Raw genomic sequence first — 22,667 nt, 5'->3', positions numbered from 1 at the left:
GTAAACCTAGTTGCACTGATGCTTAGATAAACACTGATATTAGCAGGAAAATGGTTGAACCCTTACCACCGAGAGGTGCCCATTCTTTGCTTTGGCTATAAGTAACTCTGAGCCTGGTGTGAAGTCGATGATGCCTTCTTTACCATGCCCAACTGTAAACTTGATGCTGTGTAGAAAAGATACAATGTCACAATCACGAGTTGACGGAATCAATGGAGCAAGGGCCTTAGCACTCATGTCCATATGTGGCTTGGTGCAGATGAATAAAGGGGTAATTTTGGTATAAGGTAGACAGTGATAGCCTAAGATAATTTGCAACAAAAGCTTTATTTTGTAGAGTTTTTCAAGTATTTAACTTCTGAACTTCTGAAGTGAAACTTCAGTTTAGATTTCAACCGCTCTCTGGCAGCAACCATGCAGTTATATGAAATTACACGACAAGACAAACAGGAGTGGACTTCAACAGCAAAAATGTAGTGCCAGAGAAAATATTTTTTTCTGTCCCAGATTAAATTCAATTTAGGGCCCCAAAACATTGCTAAGTTGACCATTATTACCAAGATATATTGAAATTGCCATTAATTTGGGCCTTCCTGGGCCCTCTACACTCCTGGGCCCCCCTGCAAACACAGGGTCTGCTTTCTCTGTAGTTACACCCCTTGCCATTAAAATGCAAGCAGCAGAGGCATAATAGAAATGTGAATAATGTAAAAAAAAAAAAAAAAAAAAAATAGATAAATAAATAAACCTATTGAAAATTTGCTAAAAATGGGCAAATCAACAACATTTATATGTTTAATATAAAAAGGTAAACCAAAACTTTTTGGTGAATCCCCAGCATTTGACAAAGGGAATGTATTTGCATAAATAAACTACGTCTCACAAAATAAAACTTGTATGTGCAGTATTCTGATGGATATTCTAAATATATTAAATATATTAAAGAAAACCCCTACATATAGTCAAATAACTTTTACAACCTTTTACATATTATATTCACCTGCACTGAAATTTATTACTCAGGATAAACAGCATATACATCACAAATGGCTAGTCTTGAGAAACTATCAATTGACAGGGTTCAAGGTTTGTGGCAAATAAAGAAAGTGCTTTGTACGTACCTGCCCTGAATAATGTTAATGTTGTGGATTTTCTCAGCAGTTATGGCGATTTTAGTCAGGGTTTCAATGACATGATCACTCTGTAGCACTACATCTCCCTAAAAAAACAAAATATATAAAAGCATATCTTAAGCCAGACAGCTAATATGTTTAAGACTTCTACTACTCAAGTTCAAGTCATGCTGCACATTCACAATGGTATCTGTACTGGATCCAGAGCATACATTACACCTAGGAGTTTTTTGTGAGTGACCTCCATTTAAACACAAAAGACAGACAGAATTAAAGGAACATTATTTAAAAATTGTATAAGGGTGAACTAACCCTTTAAAAGCCAAGCCTGTATACTAATTACGGTGAGATTTGGGTAAAACACTTAATGGCTGCCCTAGATGTTCTTACAATTACTGTCAAATGGCTGATTTAGATATATGAACACTTTGTTGGAACCTTTTTTTGTCTATTCAAGGCTTTATTTAGGTAATATCATCATAGAAAAGCACATTTTGTACAGTGATTGTTCATCCTATACATGTATTTTCTATTAATACCTGTAAACCATATTTACATCATTTTAAGTAAACCTTGCAGTTTTTATACATATCAACAATATTCGGTAGTTGTGTGTTAGCTGTTTAGTTTGATCTTCTTGTGCCGTCTTTGTTATGTATAGGTATTGCTGTATGTGACTTTCGTACCCCTTTTGTTTATCCGTTCTGATGGAACCTGTTTATTGATATATTCTTGCCATGGTAGCCAGACTGCCAAGTAATCATAGTATTTGTCCTTAATTGAGGGTGTCAATTTGTTGGAACCTTTTTATCAGCTAAAGCTCGAAACAAAAAAACTGACATAGTATGTTCAGTACATTCCCTGCGGCAACAGAAACTCCTTATTATCTGAAGACTATGGCATCTTGCTTTGTGTCTGCCTTTTCTTAATGTGCAAAGTGCAAGCAGCTCATACTTATGAAAACAGAGAGGGCCGAGAATTGAGACAGGCACAATAGCTGCTGTGGTTGAATATTACTCCCAAAAGCATCTGCATGAGGTGCAACAAATGCCCCCCCCCCCCCATGCTAAACTTTGGGTTCACAGTGCAAGAAGATTCTGACTATACCTTATGGAACACTACAGTATTTATAGTCACTGCTTGGTGTATTGGCACACTCACATGGGGACTTGCCTATTGGTATTTACATGCTACTTTTTCATACTACTTTGGGGGGGGGGGGTCTAAGGGGTGCACAATCAAAAGTGCACAGGCAAATGGTCTCTGAAGGACAGATGTTTGCAGCTTACCTTTTGTTTGTTATCTTCACATTTCACATGGAGCACAAAAAGGTTGTCACTTAAACTGCTGACAGAGATACCTGCAGGACAGGAAACAGACCCAGTGACTACATTTTCTTCCTGGTATTCATAACCATTTATTTCCTTTCTGGCAAACAAGAGGACTGTCATGCATTATTACAGAAACTGCACCACACTAACACTAGCAGGTTAATTGGTTGCTGATTAAATGGACCATAGTGGGTGTGTATGTGTAAGCTCTGCTGGGACAGATTTGAATCCTGTATAATTTCTGTTAAGTGCTGCAGAAATGTGCTGGCAGTAAACAGTAAATAAGTAAAGAATGCAATATGATCCCTGCCTCCCACCCATAGGGTATACCACAGTATTGGGCCAAGCAATACCCATTTTAGATTAGTGAGCCTGAAATAATATTTGTCCTTCACCATTACAAGTGCATAATCTACAATGGCACAACCTACACTAACAAAACATGCAAAATTTGGATGGAAGGAAAAGACGCTGCTTATCACTGTGTATATCAGCCCTTACCACCAAGGTTTAGTACAATCAAATAATCCTTTTTAAACTGTAGAAGTTTAAACACAAATTAGAGGGCCTTTATTTTACTATTGCAGGACAAACGAAGAGGAAAGGGGAAACAATGTCCAACTCCATCCAGGCTTTGCTTGTCAAGTTGGCTTGTTCCCTGTACATGACTCTGAAATTACAGAGATAGCTGGAAAATGTAAAGCCAGATGCAAACCCAGCAGTCTATTCAGCTCTCATGCAATTGTTCTGGTACCATTATATTTGCAAGCTTTAGAAAGCACTTGCTTTCCTAAAAACCAACAGCATTTCCCATGCCATTTCAGCCTTAACTCAGCCACTGTATGATCAAGATTCAGTTATTGGAACAGAAATGCATACCAGTCAGATTGGCATAATCAATCCTCTGCTTTAGTTTGGCTTCTTCCACAATGTAGGCAGCATTTTGTGTGAGTAATAATTGCCTCCGCCGTGGCTTATACCCTTTACGGTCATACTTGACCACAGGCACAGCATACTGAAAAAGGTAAAATGGTTATTTAGTGAAAATAACTTTTGCTTTTTTTTTTTATACAAACTATTTTTAAAAGGGAATTTTAAAAAAAGGAAACAACCAAAATTTGTGAACCGTAACAATTTTTCTTCCACCTCCACCATCAATAAGCAACACAGCCAAAAGTAGCTAAATCACACATGCATAATTAGACCAAGTAAAAGACAAATAAAAGAAAAGGAAGCTTACCGTTAGTGTTTGGTTTTCCATATTTTGAAGAATTTTTGTGTTTATTTCCTCATTACCTTCAAACAAAAAGTAAAAGCAGAGTAAGAATTGATAGAAACAAAAAAATATATTGTTTAAAACACAAAGCACCTTTTGGAGGGTTGGGGGGAAAAAACCTGCAAACACCCTTGCACCATAATTTGTAATTTATAAAAAAAGATGTATACAGTAAGACTGGCATAATGCTACATTATTTAAAAGGCTTGAATCTTGATGTTTGTGATAAAGAGGGCTTCTGCTAAAATAATGTAGTGCCTGTTTTAAAGCGTAGACATATGCTACATAAAATTTGCATCAAAAGTGCTTTTTTGACAAACTTTAATAACATAATAACTCCGCCCCCCCAAACATTTGGTTTGTGCACCATAGATCGCAGCCCTCATCCCAATAGATCAGTAGATCAGACATACAAACCAGATCAGAACTTCAGAACTTAGGTTGCTTGAATGCTACCTTTTTTATCAGTGCTAGATGCTGTTCATCAGCATTTAGCAGTACCTAAGCCACTTTTTTAGATTATATATTATTTTTTTTTAAAAAAAAGATTGGTGTAACATTTAAATACAATTACTATGAGTACTCGATGGCAATTTGAAGACAATATAATATAATATATATATATATATATATAATATAGGTGCTTCAGTTTTTGCCTCCTGATGAAAGTCCCAGTGGGGACTGAAACGTTGAGGCTTGCTATGTTTATTTTGCTCTTTTTTTCTTAATAAATATCATTTTATATACATTTGTATGAAACCCTGTGTGTGCTGGCATTACTCCTGCTATTTACATAAGACCTGTGTGAGCAGTGCCTGAATTTGGGCTATAACTCGTTTACAGTATGGTACTTACACCCAGGCGAATTACTTCGTTCTTTACGTGAGTGCCGGCTTCCTATGATCTATATCTATCTATCTATATATCTATATATCTATATATATATATATATATATACACACATACATACATACATACATACACATACATATACATACATATATACATACATACATACACATACATATATATAGTTACATAGTATAGTTACATAGGGTTGAAAAAAGACCAGTGTCCATCAAGTTCAACCCATCCAAGTAAACCCAGCACACCTAACCCACACCTACCAATCTATACACTCACATACATAAACTATAAATACAACCACTAGTACTAACTGTAGATATTAGTATCACAATAGCCTTGGATATTCTGATTGATCAATAACTCATCCAGGCCCCTCTTAAAGGCATTAACAGAATCTGCCATTACCACATCACTAGGAAGGGCATTCCCCAACCTCACTGCCCTCACCGTGAAAAACCCCCTACGCTGCTTCAAATGGAAGCTCCGTTCCTCTAATCTAAAGGGGTGACCTCTGGTTCGTTGATTGTTTTTATGGGAAAAAAGAACATCCCCCAACTGCCTATAATCCCCTCTAATGTACTTGTACAGAGTAATCATGTCCCCTCGCAAGCGCCTCTTTTCCAGAGAAAACAACCTCAACCTCGACAGTCTCACCTCATAGTTTAAATCTTCCATCCCCTTTACCAGTTTAGTTGCAGTCTCTGCACTCTCTCCAGCTCATTAATATCCCTCTTAAGGACTGGAGCCCAAAACTGCCCCGCATACTCAAGGTGAGGCCTTACCAGGGACCTATAAAGCATCAATCAGGTCAGTGATTTATTTCAGCATACCATCTACGCGTTTCGATCACCACAGGATCGTCATCAGGATGATAGACAGGAAGTGAAGTGTCAGGTTAAAAACCCGCAGTATCCAATCAGTGTTTATACAACATTAACCCATTCAATAACATGTGCAAAGTGTAATCAAATACCAGGTACTTAAAAAATCCCCATATGATCAAAAATAAAATAATTATCAAACATCTAGGCTCATGATAATACATAAACTAGGACATATCCCATATATATCAGTGTAGTAAGCCACATGGCAAAACTCATAGTGAAATATATATATATATTTGGGTTTTTTTAAAACACATATAAGTCAATCTATCAAGACACATGACGAAGTCACATGTCATGTCTAAAAATTGAATTTATAAATATCACCATTAACTTCAATACTCATCTAAACTCATGATAGTGCATAAACTAGGACATATCCCATATATCAATGTAGTAAGCCGCATGGCAAAGCTCATAGTGAAATATAATATTAAAACACATATGAGTCAATCAAGACACATGACAAAGTCACATGTCATGTCTAAAAATTGAGATGATAAATATCACCATTAACTTTAATACTCATACACATTAACTATTACATACTAACAGGGAAAATAAGTTAAGGTGGCCATACACGGACCGATTTTTTACTTACAAACGACCGATTCCCGAACGATCCGATGCTATCGTTAAGTTATCGTATAGTTGGTGGTGTACGAACGATCGTCGGCCCACTAAACGAGCCGACATTATCGTCCCCAAAATCGATCGGCCAGGTTTAAAAATTTTGGTCGTTTAACGATAAAATCTGCCAGTTGGTGTGAGTGTCAGACATTTGTCTTTCAACGATTGTTCTCTGCGCATGTCACGATTGCCAGCAACGACATCGATCGTACGTAGATGTACGATCGTAGGTATTTTACGATAATGATGCGACAAAATCTTTCCCGAATTATCGTTGCCCGTGGATGGCATATCGTATGGGAACTCGATCGCCATACGATCGTTTGTCGATATAATCGTTCATCGCACAACGAGCGAAATCGCCTCGTGTATGGCCACCTTTACCCACCCAAAGTTATAATGTGATAAAAACTAACGTGTTGTAAAAAATAATTTCATTTTCATAGTGAGATTTAGGGAATGTGAACTAATAAATGGACAAAAATTGTCCAATATTAATAAAAAAACATTTCTTACAATCTTTATAAAGTTAAAAGCAGTCACACTTAAAAACATTTAAGGAAGTCACTACATAAAGACCAAGAAACATCACCTAGGATAGTGGATGATCAAAATAGCATCAAATATCTTAAATTAGGATCACGCTAATTAACTGACTTAAAATTACATAAACCAATCCTATCTAAAAAGATTGGTCATAAGGCCATCATATAGGAAATACCCAGGGACACAACAGTCAGTTTATATAAAACAAGATAATGATAGCATCTCATTTAATCCCCTAGGGGCAATTGTGTCAAGTTGCCAATTTGCCAATTTTACAATTGGATTCGGGTTTGCCCTTTACTAACATGCCACCTCCAGTGTGTGCATATCGACGTGGACGTTCACTTCAGGACATACTTATGGTGACAGATTTAAAACCAGAGATACCAGACACATGGCTAAGGAAGTAAACCTGGTTGCTATCGATGTGGTAATTGCAAAACTTGTGGTTGTCTGATCACCGGAGTGACATTTGCTCATCCACACTCCGGGAAAAAATATCTGATTAGACATAGACTGACATGTATTTCGGAATATGTGATATACTGCATTATGTGCCCTTGTGGCCTTTACTATATCGGTAAATGCATCACAGCTTTTCGTACAAGAATGAATAATCACAGGTCAGTGATTCGTCTGGCCCTGGCATCTGGGAAATCAGATATTCCACTGGCCCGACACTTTGTACAGTGCAAACATTCACTGCCTATGCTGAGAGCAATATTGATTGATCATATTCCCCCCCTTGCACGGGGTGGAGATAGATCCAAGCTACTGCTGCAGAGGGAGGCCCAATGGATCCGGAGACTTGACACAATTGCCCCTAGGGGATTAAATGAGATGCTATCATTATCTTGTTCTATATAAACTGTTGTGTCCCTGGGTATTTCCTATATGATGGCCTTAAGACCAATCTTTTTTTAGATAGGATTGGTTTATGTAATTTTAAGTCAGTTAATTAGCGTGATTTAATTTAAATGTTTTTAAGTGTGACTGCTTTTAACTTTATAAAGATTGTAAGAAATGTTTTTTATTAATATTGGACAATTTTTGTCCATTTATTTGTTCACATTCCCTAAATCTCACTATGAAAATGAAATTATTTTTTACAACACGTTAGTTTTTATCACATTATAACTTTGGGTGGGTAACTTATTTTCCCTATTAGTATGTAATAGTTAATGTGTATGAGTATTAAAGTTAATGGTGATATTTATCATCTCAATTTTTAGACATGACATGTGACTGTCATGTGTCTTGATAGATTGACTCATATGTGTTTTAAAATTATATTTCACTATGAGCTTTGCCATGCAGCTTACTGCATTGATATATATGGGATATGTCCTAGTTTATGCACTATCATGAGTTTAGATGAGTATTGAAGTTAATGGTGATATTTATAAATTCAATTTTTAGACATGACATGTGACTTCGTCATGTGTCTTGATAGATTGACTTATATGTGTTTAAAAAAAAACAAAAAACATATTTCACTTTTCATATTTCAGTTTTGCCATGTGGCTTACTACACTGATATATATAGGATATGTCTTAGTCTATGTATTAGCATGAGATTAGATGAGTATTGAAATTAATGGTGATATTTATAAATTCAATTTTTAGATATGACATGTGACTTTGTCATGTGTCCTGATAGATTGACTTATATGTGTTTTAAAATTATATTTCACTATGAGCTTTGCCATGTGGCTTACTACATTGATATATATGGGATATGTCCTAGTTTATGTATTATCATGAGTCTAGATGTTTGATAATTATTTTATTTTTGATCACATGGGGATTTTTTAAGTACCTGGTATTTGATTACACTTTGCACATGTTATTGAATGGGTTAATGTTGTATAAACACTGATTGGATACTGCGGGTTTTTAACCTGACACTTCACTTCCTGTCTATCATCATGATGACGATCCTGTGGTGATCGAAACGCGTAGATGGTATGCTGAAATAAATCACTGACCTGATTGATGCTGTAGCTGTGAGTGCTTTCTACTGTTGAGTTTGATGCATTATTTTTGTCAGCACCCAGCCTTTGCCTCGATATTGGTGAGTGCACACACACACACACACACACACACACATACATACATACATACATATATTAAATTGATTATATCATACACTTACCAAGCCTGGTGCTGATAAACAGTCTTGGAACGCTTTGTGGGTAGTTGTCTTTTTTATCCTTAAAAATTTCACTAGCAACAACTTTTTGTTCCAGCTGCAGAGAGAGAGAACAACATACAGGCAAAGTAGAATACCTTTCATATGAAAAAAAACTATATTGCATGAATTCCATGTTCATACTGCAGAGCAAGTTCTTTTTTTCCACATCAGAACCCATCCCTGGCCCACAATAGCTTTTTGTAAATAGACTAAAGGCCCCCATACACGGGCCGATAGAAGCTGTCCCTTGGACCGACTCGGCAGCTTATCTGCCCGTGTAGGGGCAGAAACGAGCGGGCTGGCCGACCGATATCTGGCCTGAAATTGGCCAGATATCGATCGGCCAGGTTAAAAGATTCAGTCGGATCGGGGGCTGCATCGGCTCGTTGATGCGGTCCCCGAACCGACTGCCCCATTGCCGCCTACATAATCCGGTCGTTTGGCCCCAGGGCCAAATGATCGGATAATTTTTTTTTTTTTTTTAACTTCAAGCTCCCCGATATCACCCACCCGTAGGTGGGGATATCGGGGGAAGATCCGCTCGCTTGGCGATCTCGCCAAGCGAGCGGATCTTACCATGTATGGGGACCTTAACACAAATGAAGACTGTGGCCAACCAGCCACAGACAGTGTTTGCATTGGAAAGATAAACTTAAAAGAATAAAATTAATTCACTAATATTTAAATAATATAGTCTCTTAAAGGCAAAACACTATACAGAAAAAAAATCTGTACAAAATGCAGTAAATCTTAATAGTTTGTCCTTATCTCACACAACAAACCTATTGGGTTTATTATTTTCCAGTTTATAAAACCGAAACCTAAAATAGCCACATACATATTTTGAAGCAAAAATGCTAAACTATGTGTTTTTGCGTTGGAATTTGCTACGTGTGCGGCTGATCCCCTGCCTGTCAGTGCACAGACATACAAGGTATCATGTGTGCACCAGCAAACTACACACATCGTTAGCTTTAGGCTAATTTTAGAAACAAAACCATCAAAACAAAAGTTTGCTTCTGCACCATTTTGTATAGAGATAGAGCCGTTAACTTGTGTATCATTTTAATTATGCAAAATAAAAATCTCTTTCTCAATTCTAAAATGGAACATACATTAAAAAATGTTTAAGCACGTGTGGACATTACACAAGTGGTGTTTCTGCTGCCCATGCCGCTTGAAGCTACCTCTCACAATGTCAACTGTGGCAAAGTGAATGGGGGAGGCAAATCAAATTTCAGTTACCAGGTTTCAGCACAGAGCATAATGCATGTCTAGCAGGTAAGCAGTTTGATGAATATATATATATATATATATATATATATATATATATATATATATATATATAAACATATATGAAAATATATAAAAACAAATATCAAAATCCAGCATGATAATAAGCAGATCCAACTGCTCACACTGGATATATTCATGACAATGTACCTGTTGTTTCATTTCAGGGCTGATTCTTCTGCAGTACATCCATACCATATTGTCCATGCACATTTCTCTCAAGAGCTCTGAAGCCTGCAGGAAACATACATGAAAAACAAAATATCAGTATAGTTTTGGTTATTACCAAATGTGCCCCCAGTAGCTCCCCATCTTTTCTGCAGATTCACTGCACATGCTCTGTGTGCTGCTGTCACTTACTGAGTCTATACAGAATAAAAAAAGTCACAATATAAGGCTAACTAGTAATTAATATGGTTAATTACTACATGGCAGCTCAAAAACCAGAACAATTGGCATCAGAATTTAATAATTAGCCCTGTAGCATCAGCTTCTATAAACTGGTCAACCTAATTATCTGCTTAATAATTTGAAACAACTCCTAAGCTTAGCATCTCAACAGCTGCTCAGAGCTCACTGAGCATGTGAGTGTTGCACACACTTTAAAATATGGGGAGCTCCTGTGACAAGTTTGAAGTTCTGGATCATTGCTCATTGCCTCAGGAAGATATGCCAATATCTGCCAGGAACTATGCTCTAACCACTCCGAGGATGTATGCTTCTGGGCAACAGACATTTGGCAAGCTTAGGGTCTGCACTAAGTGAAACGCTTTCCCCCAAAACTTAACTATCACAGGCAGGCCCAGAATGAATGTAGGAATGAACCAGGGCTTGCCCCACCTTAAAGCATAGATTGTCTTGTTTAAGGCCCATGGAATGCAGGCATGTTGGTGTAAGACACATTTTGTAATGTACAGTAATGTATATGAACATTGTTACTACCAATTACAGAGGGTAAAAAGGAGTGAGGTGGTCCAAATCATCAGCATTATCAACAGCCCGTTTTGTATGAAATTTCTGTCTGTGTGCCACTAGCAAGCTTTGCTAAAATTCAAACAATTTGGAAGCAGCTTGTGACAGGTCAGTGACTGCCACAGCCCGTACATCCTGTGTCTGGTACCCATCTGAAGTATGCTGCCAATCAGCAATCTGCTCTCACCTCTTGTAGTGATGGGGGTGGTACAGGCCATGATTTATCCAACACACTTTTTGGCATATTGCGTCTTAGATTCATCAGGAAAGAGTAGCGGATATAATCCAGGAAGTATTCATTCTCTGGGCATCGGGGGTAGTTACGGTAAACAAAGCCCTTGATAAACCTATAACATGAAAAAATAGCATTCTGAACAAGCTACATGTGACAGTAACATGAAATACCAACAACAACTCTGGATAACAAAACTATAGTCCATAGAAAATCTGTCTCTATGGACAACATTTACTTTTTATACCTTAAAGGACATGGAAACCCCACACACAAAAATGTAATCAGTGAAGAGCCTCTTTGAAATCTTTCAATACCTGTGTCACACTGGTTGTCCAGAGGTTAATAGTAAGGCTACAACATCTCCTTAATCACTTAGATTTCCTTCTCCAGTAACCCACTCGGCCCCATCCCTCAGGAATTTGCTTTGACTTCTGGCTTGTGGGCATGCTCAGTTTTCTAAGCTCAGATTACTAAACATGCCCTCCAGTCTAGCAGCCAGTGAGGAACAAAGCAGAACTTTTATCAGAGACAGTTGTGCCTGTGTGAGCCTGTATTCTTGATTAAATGTATGCTGAATAAGGTTCTGTGTTGATATGTTGTTTGCAGATTTAACTGTATCTGATTATGTATCAGATGAAAAATGGCCACCGGGTGAAAGCTACTATTTGCTTTAGGAAAAGGTGATGGTGCTGGCAAACGGAGGGGATATATGCAGTACAAATGATGCCATTTGGGTGGGGGAGACGTGCCCAACTGATATACACTGTAGGCAAATGTAGGCTTTATATCTCCTTTAAAGTGATACTGTTCCAGGTCCTTATAAGCTCAGAACAGTATCACTTTCTGGCCATAATGTGACAAGTTAAAACTAACACATTGCCAACCTTTAATATCAATTCCCTGTTAAGACTCCTTTTGTGCCCTCTGGCCCCAACTTCACACCTCTCCTTAACAATAGCTGTTGCAGCAGTTATGTTTGGCTTTGTTGAGGGGCTGGATAGGCTAGATACACTGCTTACATCAATGCTTAATGCAAAGACTCAATAGGCTGTCAAATTGCTCCAGTGCAGTAACCCATACAAACCAATAAGCTATTAGCTTTGATCATATATGATTGGTTGTTATGATTCACTGTACTCAGGGCCATTCTTATAAACTGTGAGGCCCAATTAGGACCATTTTGGTGGGGCCCCTGCAAAAAAAGTGTTGCCAGCTGGCCCAGGGTTCCAGGGCTGGGTGGGCAAATAGTCCCTGCCTCTCGCTCTGTGGCTGTAACCCTGCCTTTTAACCTTTCTCTTGATTTATTGGCCCCCAACATTTTATGGCACAATGTAGCCTCCAAGCACTGGGCACTGATATATCAAGCATACTATAAACAGTTTGGGACAGATTATTGGCCCCTCAAGTACACTATACACAGTGAAAGATACTGCGTACCCTGGGGTAGCAGCATGAATGCAGTGCTCACTTTCTGTTTCATGTCCCAGAACACACAGCAGCAATATCAGGCAATTGTTGTTGGGGCTGGCTAGACAGCTTTATTTGCTTTTTTCCCCTAGCGTGGGGCCCTATTGGGCTCAATAGGTCCAACTGGCCTAAGACCGGCCCCTGAGTGTACTTGATACAATTTTGACCAGTGTAATTAAATGAATCCAATAATGAGTGGCTGTGGGAAAGCAAAGTAAGAAACATGAAGCAATTTGAAGTGATAATGATGTGTCTATATCAGTTTAAATAAACACCAAGGATCTTGGTAAATGATTATTGTATTTTCTTACAGTAAGTTGTAAATTATAAAGACAGCCTGTAGATACAGTAAAACTGATATTTAGTCTAATGGAACACGCAACTTATGTCCTGCAGCAGTGCTCTGCTGGACAGCTGTGGCTAAACAAAATGCCTCTTAACACTTTTCATAAAAAGGGCTCTGCTTATGGCAGATAATGTCCCACTGTCCTACAGTGTCTCCCATAAGTAGAGCCTTTACTATGCCAAGTTTCTGTGGAAATTTGTAAATTCAAGGAAAATCTCAAATGAAATCCAAAAATATCCAAATTTAAGCATTGACGCTACATAGATATGTATTGATTCACTGTAGGGCCCCCAAAAAGGAAGTAGTGTCGTTTATAGCCCTATATGTACCCTATAATATAGGCTATAAATAGCAAGGTTTTAATCAAAATACAAGCTATACATGCAAGCCATAAGGCAGATAAACACTCAAACAAAGCATAAACCTTTACACTTACCGTCGAACGACTTCCACAGCCCACTTTCTTTTGGCAGCTTTTTTGCGACCAACATTTCCTCGCCACCATGACTGGATGTGAATTGCTGTAAAAGAAAAATAAAATTTCAATACATTGTTATTGGTTTATTGTAACAAATTGCATAGCAACACTCATGTTTCATTTTTGTTGTCTTGTTCGATTTTTGTAAAACAAATAAAAATTTACCTTTAAAAATAAAAAAAAGAAAAATTAAATTTTAAAGTCAAATTAATTATATTAATAAGGAAGAAGTTAATTATTTATATTTGTACAAGAACATGGGTACTAAACATAAAGCTGTGAATCACCTGCTCAATTACTGACACTGGGGCATGAGTTACCAGGTTTTCCATATGGATAACTTGGCACAAATGGCCTAAGGCTGAAGGCCAGATTTGAACACAGTGAATAATCACTATTTGCACCTAAAGTCAAAAACAGCATGCTTTCCTGTTGCAAGCATAGTGCTCTGTTGATACATGGCTTTTAACAAGTACACATCTATGTGTAAATAATTCTAAAAAACATTGTTAAAGCAAGGCTTTTACATTTATAAGCTATAGGGGCAGATTTACCAAGACGCGAACGCTTGGATCGAATTATTCGTCGATTGCACAACTTTTTCGACACCCGCGCGACTTTTCCGTATGCTTGCGTGAAAAATATCGGAAAGGTTTTCCCGCTGTTTACACTCGTTCGGTATGAAAATTTTGTGACTTTCGGTTTGCCAATACAATATTATCGCGACTAATACGATTTTTTAGTAAGCATTTTCGTGATATTTGCGATCTTAAGAAATCATATCCAATCTGAATTTATCCCATTCGGGATTCGAACTCGTGTTTTCATGAATGTGCCCCTCAGTGTGAGTATGCCTTCTCATCCAGTTTCATGCTGAATTCAATTACAGGCACTGGTCTGGGAACTGCATAACAAAATAAAAATTCTCTTGACCAACGATAATAAATCTGTAAATGTTGCAATGCCCTCTCTCATTATGGTATCCACTAATGTGGATTTAACATAAACATTTTAAATGTATAAATACATGACTGTGGTGCCTTGCTGAATTGAAAAGATAATACATAAAATATGACCTCCGAATGCTAAAAAATATTAAAAATTGGATATACCCAAGAGTGCTCACCGGAATGTTTCATGTGTAAGAATTTCTTGCGTTGAACGAACCCTTTCCATCTAGCTTGAAGAAAGGTTGCTGAAATTGGGGGGGGGGAAAAAAAAAACTAATGTTGTTTGATACCAGTAAAGAACAGGAGATAAGAACAAAGAATTAGAGCACATGAAAGCTGTAGCGTGGCTAAACAACCCAACAGTTGCCCAACAGTTTGCAGGGTGGGCATGATTTCACTTCAAGACACTTAAAGTGGAAGCCTTTCTTAAAAAAGTAGCAAAACATTGGAAGCAATAAGAAATAAAAGTTAAGAAATAAAAGTTGAGCAGAAGTGCATATAGTATTAAAAGCAAGGGCCAGAACATACCTATGCTTTGTTTTCTCTCTTCCAAAGCATCCTCTGTTGCAAACAGGGTTTTTGGAAAGCGAATGAAGATCTTGGTTCTGAAAAGAACAGAAAAAATAAGGTATAGTCATGTCTAACAAGAAAATGTACATTAATTACATTCATATATAGATTACACAAATGTATACAGGTGTATAGCAGTTATTCTTTAAATAACTGTATCAGCCCAAGACAAGATTTAAGATTTGAGAAAGGCAGAATGCAGTGAACTGAACAAAAAAGTAAATATAAATTAGGCTTGTGAGAATTATAACATAGATTTAAAGATGTACAACACCAATTTTAACTCATGCCTGGGTAACTTAGCAATACAAATCAGGCTATGTGAATTTTTCCTGAAATGCAACTTGCTCTCCACAAAAAACAACTTCATTATTATGTATTCTACAGTAATTTCAAGGTTATGGATAGTAGAAGGATAGCTTACCCTTGCTTCCCAAGCAAGGAATGTGCAAAATATGCAGCTGGTAGCCTTGGTAGTTTTCCTCTCTGGGAAAACACCATTCCCCCCATCTGAGGGTACAATACTCCAGGCAATGTAATGGTCTCTTTACATCACTACCTGTCTGTGTATAGTGGTGTACCAGACTGTGTGGATGTGGGGTTTAGTGTTGAACCCTTCAAGCCTGCTCATACCCAGTCACCTGACATTTCCTGGGGTCGGGATCTCTGCTGTTGCTGTAACTATGTATTCACCTATAAAAGCTAAGTTTAATTACATTTTTAGTCCCTTTAGTAATCATTTGTACACATTGTGGGAAAACTAAAAGAACTATATCTTCCAGCGCAGATCACAGATATGCCAGCCGTACAATTCCTAAATCATCTCCCCATCTTATAATTATATTTAAGTATCACTAAGTACAGTTGTAATCTAGGACAATTTGCAATTGGTTTTCATTTATTTTTATTTTTTTATAGTTTTTAGAATTACATTTTTTTGCTGCACAGCTGTAAAGCTGTATACCAGCTATCTGGATAAGTCTTAATTAACTTAAGCAATCAAACAGCAGATTCAAAGCCAAAAATGAAATTGTATGGTAGAGGGACTAAATAGAAAGATAGCACTAAAAATAATTAAAATGTGGTGATTTTGTTCTTTTTTTGGTTCTCATGGTCAGTGACCCTGACCCAATTTTTTTTTTTATATTTTTTTATTACAGGTCAGAAAGAGGCAGAATAGGAAAGCTAATAATTAAAAAATCATAATAAAAGTTAATAAAAAATCAATACCTCCCCATTTTATACTCCTCAGGCTTGTATCCCAAGCTTTTCACTAAAACCGCCACTCCATCTTGGGCACGCCCATCCCAGTTTGGCCAAGTTTCGGGACACAGTGATTTGTATCTGTGGGTTTAATAAAGCGTTACAGAAGTCGGTAAGGTTGCCCGAGTTCCTAGCCAACAATACATTTTTATGCTACTGAGTGTATCTTTCACAGAATCATTACAAAAAATAAAAAGGATGTTCAAACATTTACCTTTGTAAAAAGATTTCATATTTCCTTCTGTATGCAAATCCAGCTCTACGTACACGGACGTTTTCAATGAGTCCCAGGTACTTTACCTGATGCCTGATCAGAACCTCATCAAAACGAGCTTAATACACAGAGAAAAAAAATAAAAATCAGCTGAACCTTAAGGTGGTTGTACAGAAATAAACTTCAGTGTAGTACAGATCAGCAGATTGTAAAGGGTAGATAATGTTCTATGAAGCCCTACACATAAATCATCAAATAGCAATGGTGTATTCATTGGCCAATAACCAAAAAAATCTGTAGCCCCTCACCTCTTCCAGATATGCCAATGCCTTTAAGAGTGTGGACTGCATGACGGTATCTTTGAGGTGGGCATATATTTAGAAATGTTTGGGCAGGGAAGTCAACAGCAGCAGACTGCCTTACCATACCTAGGCATGTTTGGCAACTTTTGCAATGATGAGCATATCTAGCACATTAAACATCTGACATCCAAAAGTAAATCCTGTATAACTCACAAACAGAAAGCTGGTTATCCCAAGAATTAGATATAAGGCAAAACTGAATACTTTAAATGCCCAGTGCCCACAGCACTCAAGGGGATCAATAACAATGCAGGGTGCTAACTTCATGATTCTGCCCACAGGCTGTATTACCTCCCACAGTGCAAGGAAGTTGCTGGCCACTTATATACAAACACTTTTTTCATGTGTTTATGGCACTGAGACCTGACTCCCATGGGCATTGCAACTAACAAATTCTTAAAAACTTTGTATTCAAATTCAAAAGAAAAGAAAAAATAACCATAAGAGCTCTTCTTACTGCAAGTACTAGCTCAATTTTCTTTGTACTTGAAAAACTCCAAAAATGAATCATATAAGGAAGTAGCCGTTTCATACCTGCCTGTTTGGCATCGTTGGGCTTTATGCATCGGACATAAGAGGGCTCCTTTGACATAAGAATTTCCATCAGCTTGGACAGGCTATTTTTAAACTGAGTTGCCACCTACAAACAGCAAAAAAGATTTGTAAATATACTAAAACATTGTACTATTTATTTTAATATTTAGAGGGATCCTCACTTTAACTGGGACTCTGGTGAGTGCTTATGTCAAAATATATCATCCAGCACTCCATTTTATAATTAAATCTGTGGAACCTTTATTTAAAGGACAAGGAAAGGCAGTCACTTGGGGGTGCAAAATGTTAGGCACCCCCAAGTGACTTTAATCGCTTACCTTGTACTTGTTAGGAGAGAACAGAACCAGCCTGGGGTACCTGGAGCGATGCGCTTTCTCCTTCCTGCTTCATTAAGCTGTGACTATGCAGTAGGCACATGCGCAGTAGAGTGAAAAGCCGACTTCTCTGTTAAAGTACGGCTTTTCACTCTACTGCGCATGCGTGCCCTCGCAAAGCAGGAAGGAGGAAGCGCTGCAGCTACCCCGGGCTGGTGCTGTTCCCTCCCAACAGGGGAACCAGTCATACACTTGTAAACCCTATTCTGAAAAAACCCTCCCTTGATCCCTCCCAATCCTACTAACCTCCGACCTATCTCTCTGCTCCCATTCATCTCCAAACTGCTCGAGTGCCTAGACTACAACCGACTGACGCTATTCCTCTCTGACAATAACCTCCTGGATCCCCTACAATCTGGTTTTAGACAACACTCCACCGAAACTGCTCTAACCCGACTAACAAATGACCTCCTTTCAGCTAAAGCCAAAAAACACTAATCGCTACTAATACTTCTCGATCTCTCTGCTGCTTTTGACACTGTGGATCACCCTCTTCTCCTCCAGACTCTCTGTTCTCTTGGCCTTCATGACACTGCCTTATCCTTGTTATCATCTTAGCTCTCAGATCGATCCTTCAGTGTCTCTTACAATGGTGAATCATCTTCTCCCTTGCCTCTTTCTGTCGGGGTTCCTTAAGGCTCTGTGCTAGGCCCCTTACTATTTTCCCTCTATACCTCCTCACTTGGCAAATTAATCAATTCTTTTGGCTTTCAGTACCACCTCTATGCTGATGATACTCAGATCTATCTTTCCTCTCCTGATCTCAACCCAGAGCTTCTAACTCACGTCTCTTCCTGCCTGTCCGCTATCTCCACTTGGATGTCCCAACGTTACCTTAAATTAAACCTCTCTAAAACTGAACTGGTTCTTTTTCCCCCATCCAACGCCCACATTGTTCCCGAGGTATCTATAACGGTTAACAATTCTACCAGCACCCCATCTTCCCAGGCCCGGTGCCTGGGAAAAACCCTCTGTGTGCTGAAACTAAGGTCTTTCAGTGTATTTACTACAGAGCGCCAAGAGTAGTTGCAGCCTCAACTGCAATGTAAAGTAGTAAGGCAAAGCAGTTGCAGAGTGGCCTGGGGGAAACACAATGATTTGTGCCAAAGTTTTTTGCTACAATTAAGTAAAAAGGCCAGTCCATGGGCACATTTTGGCAAATTACTAATATTTAGCATCCAGCACTGCAAAATTACCACTTGACTAAATAAGAATAGCACTGGAGCAATTATTTAATGGGCTCTTTATGTTTTTAACAAATAATTTAAATATATAAAGGGGTTTCAAAATATATGAACTAGACACTGTACACTTTAGCCTTAACTTTAAACACTTCTTTTCTATTACAATAAATGTACTGATACCGTCTCAGGTCTTTTTTTATCAGTCAGTTCCGCTCTATCAAAACATTGATGTGCAATTGGGTTCCCGGAGTCACACATGACCTGTAAACAGAAAAAATGAAGTAAAACATTACATATTCATGTAGCTGTGCACTACAGCCTCCTATACAGAAAAACATGACCGGAAAACAAATTGCAGCATTTATGTATCAGCAGAAGTGCTTGGAATAGGACCCCTTAGATAGCTTATTGTCCACAAATTGATCAGGCATGCTTGAAAATTCAGTCTGATGAGGACCATATAGATAAGTTCTTCTCCCCATAGGTCATTAATCTGGCCTAGGGGGTCAAATGACTGGATTGTCCTGATTTGGCCGGCTGTGTTGGAGGACAAAATGGTCCAAAACATGCAGATCTTACAATGTGTGCCCAGCTTCAGCCTTCCTCTATCCCACAATAGAGTGATAGAGAAAGGGATACACTGGCTATTTTAATCGTCTACATTTGCCTTATTGTGACTAAAATGTTGTCCTTTTACTGCAGAGAGTTTTATTTTGCTATACTGAGAGTATTTCCTTTGTAATGTAGTCATTAGATCTGATAAATCTGAGGAATGGTGCTACAGAAGACAGTGAATTAATGCAGATCCACTTTACTCCACCTTTCCTCAAACACAGGCAGAGGAAAGTGGACAATCCCCTACTTGTACCATTGCCCTTAGGGAATTTATTCACTAAGATTCTTTTGACAATAGCCAGCCACTATCAAACACATTCCACTGCCTGACACTCTAAGACCTGCAGGTTGCAAACCTTGTGCTACTGAGAATTAGCTTTGTGAAAAGCACAAGCTATATTATAACTATGCAAGTAGTCAGTGGTTTCCTTATTAACAATAATGTGGCATTTATTAATTTGCCCAATACAAAAAGATGTAAGATCAGCTACATGCTACCCACCTCTTTTAAATTGCGGAAAAGCAGATCATTGTTTTTATCCAAAAACCCTAAAGAACATATAAATGTACAATTAATCATAGCAATAGGACAATCACCACACATTTGTTAGATTCTCCCCCACAACACACTGTACAGCAATATATAATACATAGGATTATATAGGATAATATATAGGAAACATGGTAAATTTGATTACATGTTTTTTAAACAGAGGTTTTAAATGTAGATGTAACAAATAAGACAAATTATATTAATGACATTTTCATCTTTATTTTGCAGCAAAATGTATGCGGTTTCCTCCCATAGTTGGTGCAAGCCAACAAGCTGCATATAAATCTAACTTTATGCATAGTATCACTGGGCTATTGGCACATACATTTTCTTTGCCAAGACTCGAAAAGGGTTTGGATGCCCATACCTTCTTTGAAAATATCCTTGTCAAATATTTATTGTAGGAGATGTATGAATACAAATTCGTGTTTAGTATATAAATAGCAGGGATTCCTTATTACTATTTCTGCAGTAGAAATAAAACATTTTTTACTTAAAGTCAATATTTATTATTGCCCCTGTATCAAATGATTCAACATTCTCATGCATTGCAGGAAATAGAAATGGCAATAAATGAATGCAGGATCAGTTATCCAGATACAAAATAGTACAGGAATTAAAAATTAAATGACAATAATGGTTATCTAACTCATGAATTACCTACTACACTGTAGTTTACTTCTCCTGCATAGTGCAAAAGACGGAATTCATCCCTCCCAAGAGACTTGCGTAACTTCTGATCACCAAGTTTGTGTCTGAAAAGAAAAATTTTAAAAAAAGTGTGACTTCTTACTGTGTTTCAGGAATGTGACATCCTTACTAATATTAAACAGTACAGCATGAACAATAGATAAGGATGTACAAATGTTGGAAAAAAAAAGTGCAAAACTTAAGAAGATTTAAAAAAAACAAAAAAAAAAAAACATTATCCACCACGGAGTCCATGTGCTCCTTTGCTGCAGTTTCCAGATCAATACAGTGCACAAAGGCATATTGGATTCACTAAAAAGATGATTATACACAGAATGAAGCTAATTTTATGGCTGAGTTAAGTATTTTCTGTGTTCTATAAACCTATTTAAAAGTCATACAGGCTTTAAGAGAAATGTGGAATATTTCTCTTTTGGCCTTAAATCCTCTTTTTCGTGACTTATTGAAGGAGTATACATCATAATTTTGATATAAAAATAAAAAATAAAAATTATGAAATGGTTTCTAAGAACATCTAAGCAGTTTTGTACTCACGTAACAAAGTGCGGGTGGTTTTTTACAGTGTCTTCAAGCTTTTCAAGGAATGTCATATCTGTGGCTTCACCAGGCCGCAAACATTCTTCATCCTATAGAGATGAAATGTGTAAGAAATTACAACAATAATTAATGTATCTAATTATTTACAGTTCCCTTCTGTTATGTTAATATCTTATATGAGGGGCTCCTGAATGGCTGGGCTTACTCTCCCCACATGAATGTAAAAAAAAAAAAAAGTGGAGAAAAGACCTAACCTGAGGAAGGGGGGAGGGGGCGGAAGACCGATATCACTCCAACTTGCAGCGCAGCAATAAAGTGTGACTGAAGTTAATGAAAGCATGTCACATGGCTGTGGCACCCTGGGAAATAAAGAATATGGCTATCCCCATGTAAAATTTCAAAATTAAATATAAAAAAAATCTGTCTGCATTTTTGAAAAATGGATTTGAATGCAGGATTTTACTGGAGAAGCTCTATTAACCGATGCGTTTTGGAAAAAAAGCATGTTTTCCTGCAACAGTATTCCTTTTAGAACCAGACTTCATAGAAGCAACAGTCACAATATGCAACCCATGTTTTAACTATCTGTTACTAGAATATATGTCATTAGAATGGTGAGGAACATCACAGCTCATAATAATTTACCCACTAGGACAAATACAGGTTTCAATTCAGTATAAAACGTGATGGAAGCAAAAGTATTGCTGGACATATAAAAGGCATAGTCCCAAGTTCTTTTATAAAAGAAAGTACCCGTCTAGTTACTGTGTGTATAGTATTATTTTCCTTCTTCTACACTATTAAGTTATTAAAATAATATATTTTAAATATAAGCAGCTTACTAAAATGGAAATAATGCCTTTGAACTTTTCTTCCACCAGATCACAAATAATCTTGTTGTTAAAGTACTGGACAGATTCCCACTGAAACAACAAAAAATAATTATTGATTAGAATAATGAATGTAACAATAAGAGATAATGTCAAGGAACAAAAAAACATTTATTCCAGATGTTCTCTCTTATACATACATCAAATTAAATATAGTTACCATATTAAACTTTTAAATTTAATCCAGTGTAAATTATATGCTTTATTTTCATACTACAGATGCATTTAACATGAAAT

General features: G+C 37.4%; 1 protein-coding gene across 2 annotated transcripts in view; it reads right to left on the bottom strand.

The window, feature by feature from the left end:
- myo1c (myosin IC) overlaps positions 1–22,667 on the bottom strand; it is a 93,619-nt gene that overhangs the window by 1,831 nt on the left and 69,121 nt on the right. For both annotated transcript variants that reach the window (XM_004911641.4, XM_002942143.5), the window contains exons 13-31: positions 22,383–22,463; positions 21,538–21,629; positions 20,953–21,047; positions 20,242–20,288; positions 19,305–19,385; positions 17,546–17,651; positions 16,650–16,767; positions 16,403–16,516; positions 15,131–15,207; positions 14,779–14,847; positions 13,611–13,695; positions 11,314–11,473; positions 10,305–10,388; positions 8,823–8,916; positions 3,705–3,760; positions 3,344–3,479; positions 2,423–2,493; positions 1,122–1,219; positions 67–166 (exon numbers count right to left, since the gene is read on the bottom strand). In XM_004911641.4, coding sequence (XP_004911698.1) covers positions 67–166; positions 1,122–1,219; positions 2,423–2,493; positions 3,344–3,479; positions 3,705–3,760; positions 8,823–8,916; positions 10,305–10,388; positions 11,314–11,473; positions 13,611–13,695; positions 14,779–14,847; positions 15,131–15,207; positions 16,403–16,516; positions 16,650–16,767; positions 17,546–17,651; positions 19,305–19,385; positions 20,242–20,288; positions 20,953–21,047; positions 21,538–21,629; positions 22,383–22,463 — 1,764 coding nt within the window. The remainder of the gene's footprint in view (positions 1–66; positions 167–1,121; positions 1,220–2,422; positions 2,494–3,343; positions 3,480–3,704; positions 3,761–8,822; positions 8,917–10,304; positions 10,389–11,313; positions 11,474–13,610; positions 13,696–14,778; positions 14,848–15,130; positions 15,208–16,402; positions 16,517–16,649; positions 16,768–17,545; positions 17,652–19,304; positions 19,386–20,241; positions 20,289–20,952; positions 21,048–21,537; positions 21,630–22,382; positions 22,464–22,667) is intronic.

The sequence above is a fragment of the Xenopus tropicalis genome, chromosome 2, assembly GCF_000004195.4.
Source record: "Xenopus tropicalis strain Nigerian chromosome 2, UCB_Xtro_10.0, whole genome shotgun sequence".
In the NCBI taxonomy this organism is placed as follows: Eukaryota; Metazoa; Chordata; class Amphibia; order Anura; family Pipidae; genus Xenopus; species Xenopus tropicalis.
This window is presented reverse-complemented; position numbering and strand designations above follow the sequence as displayed.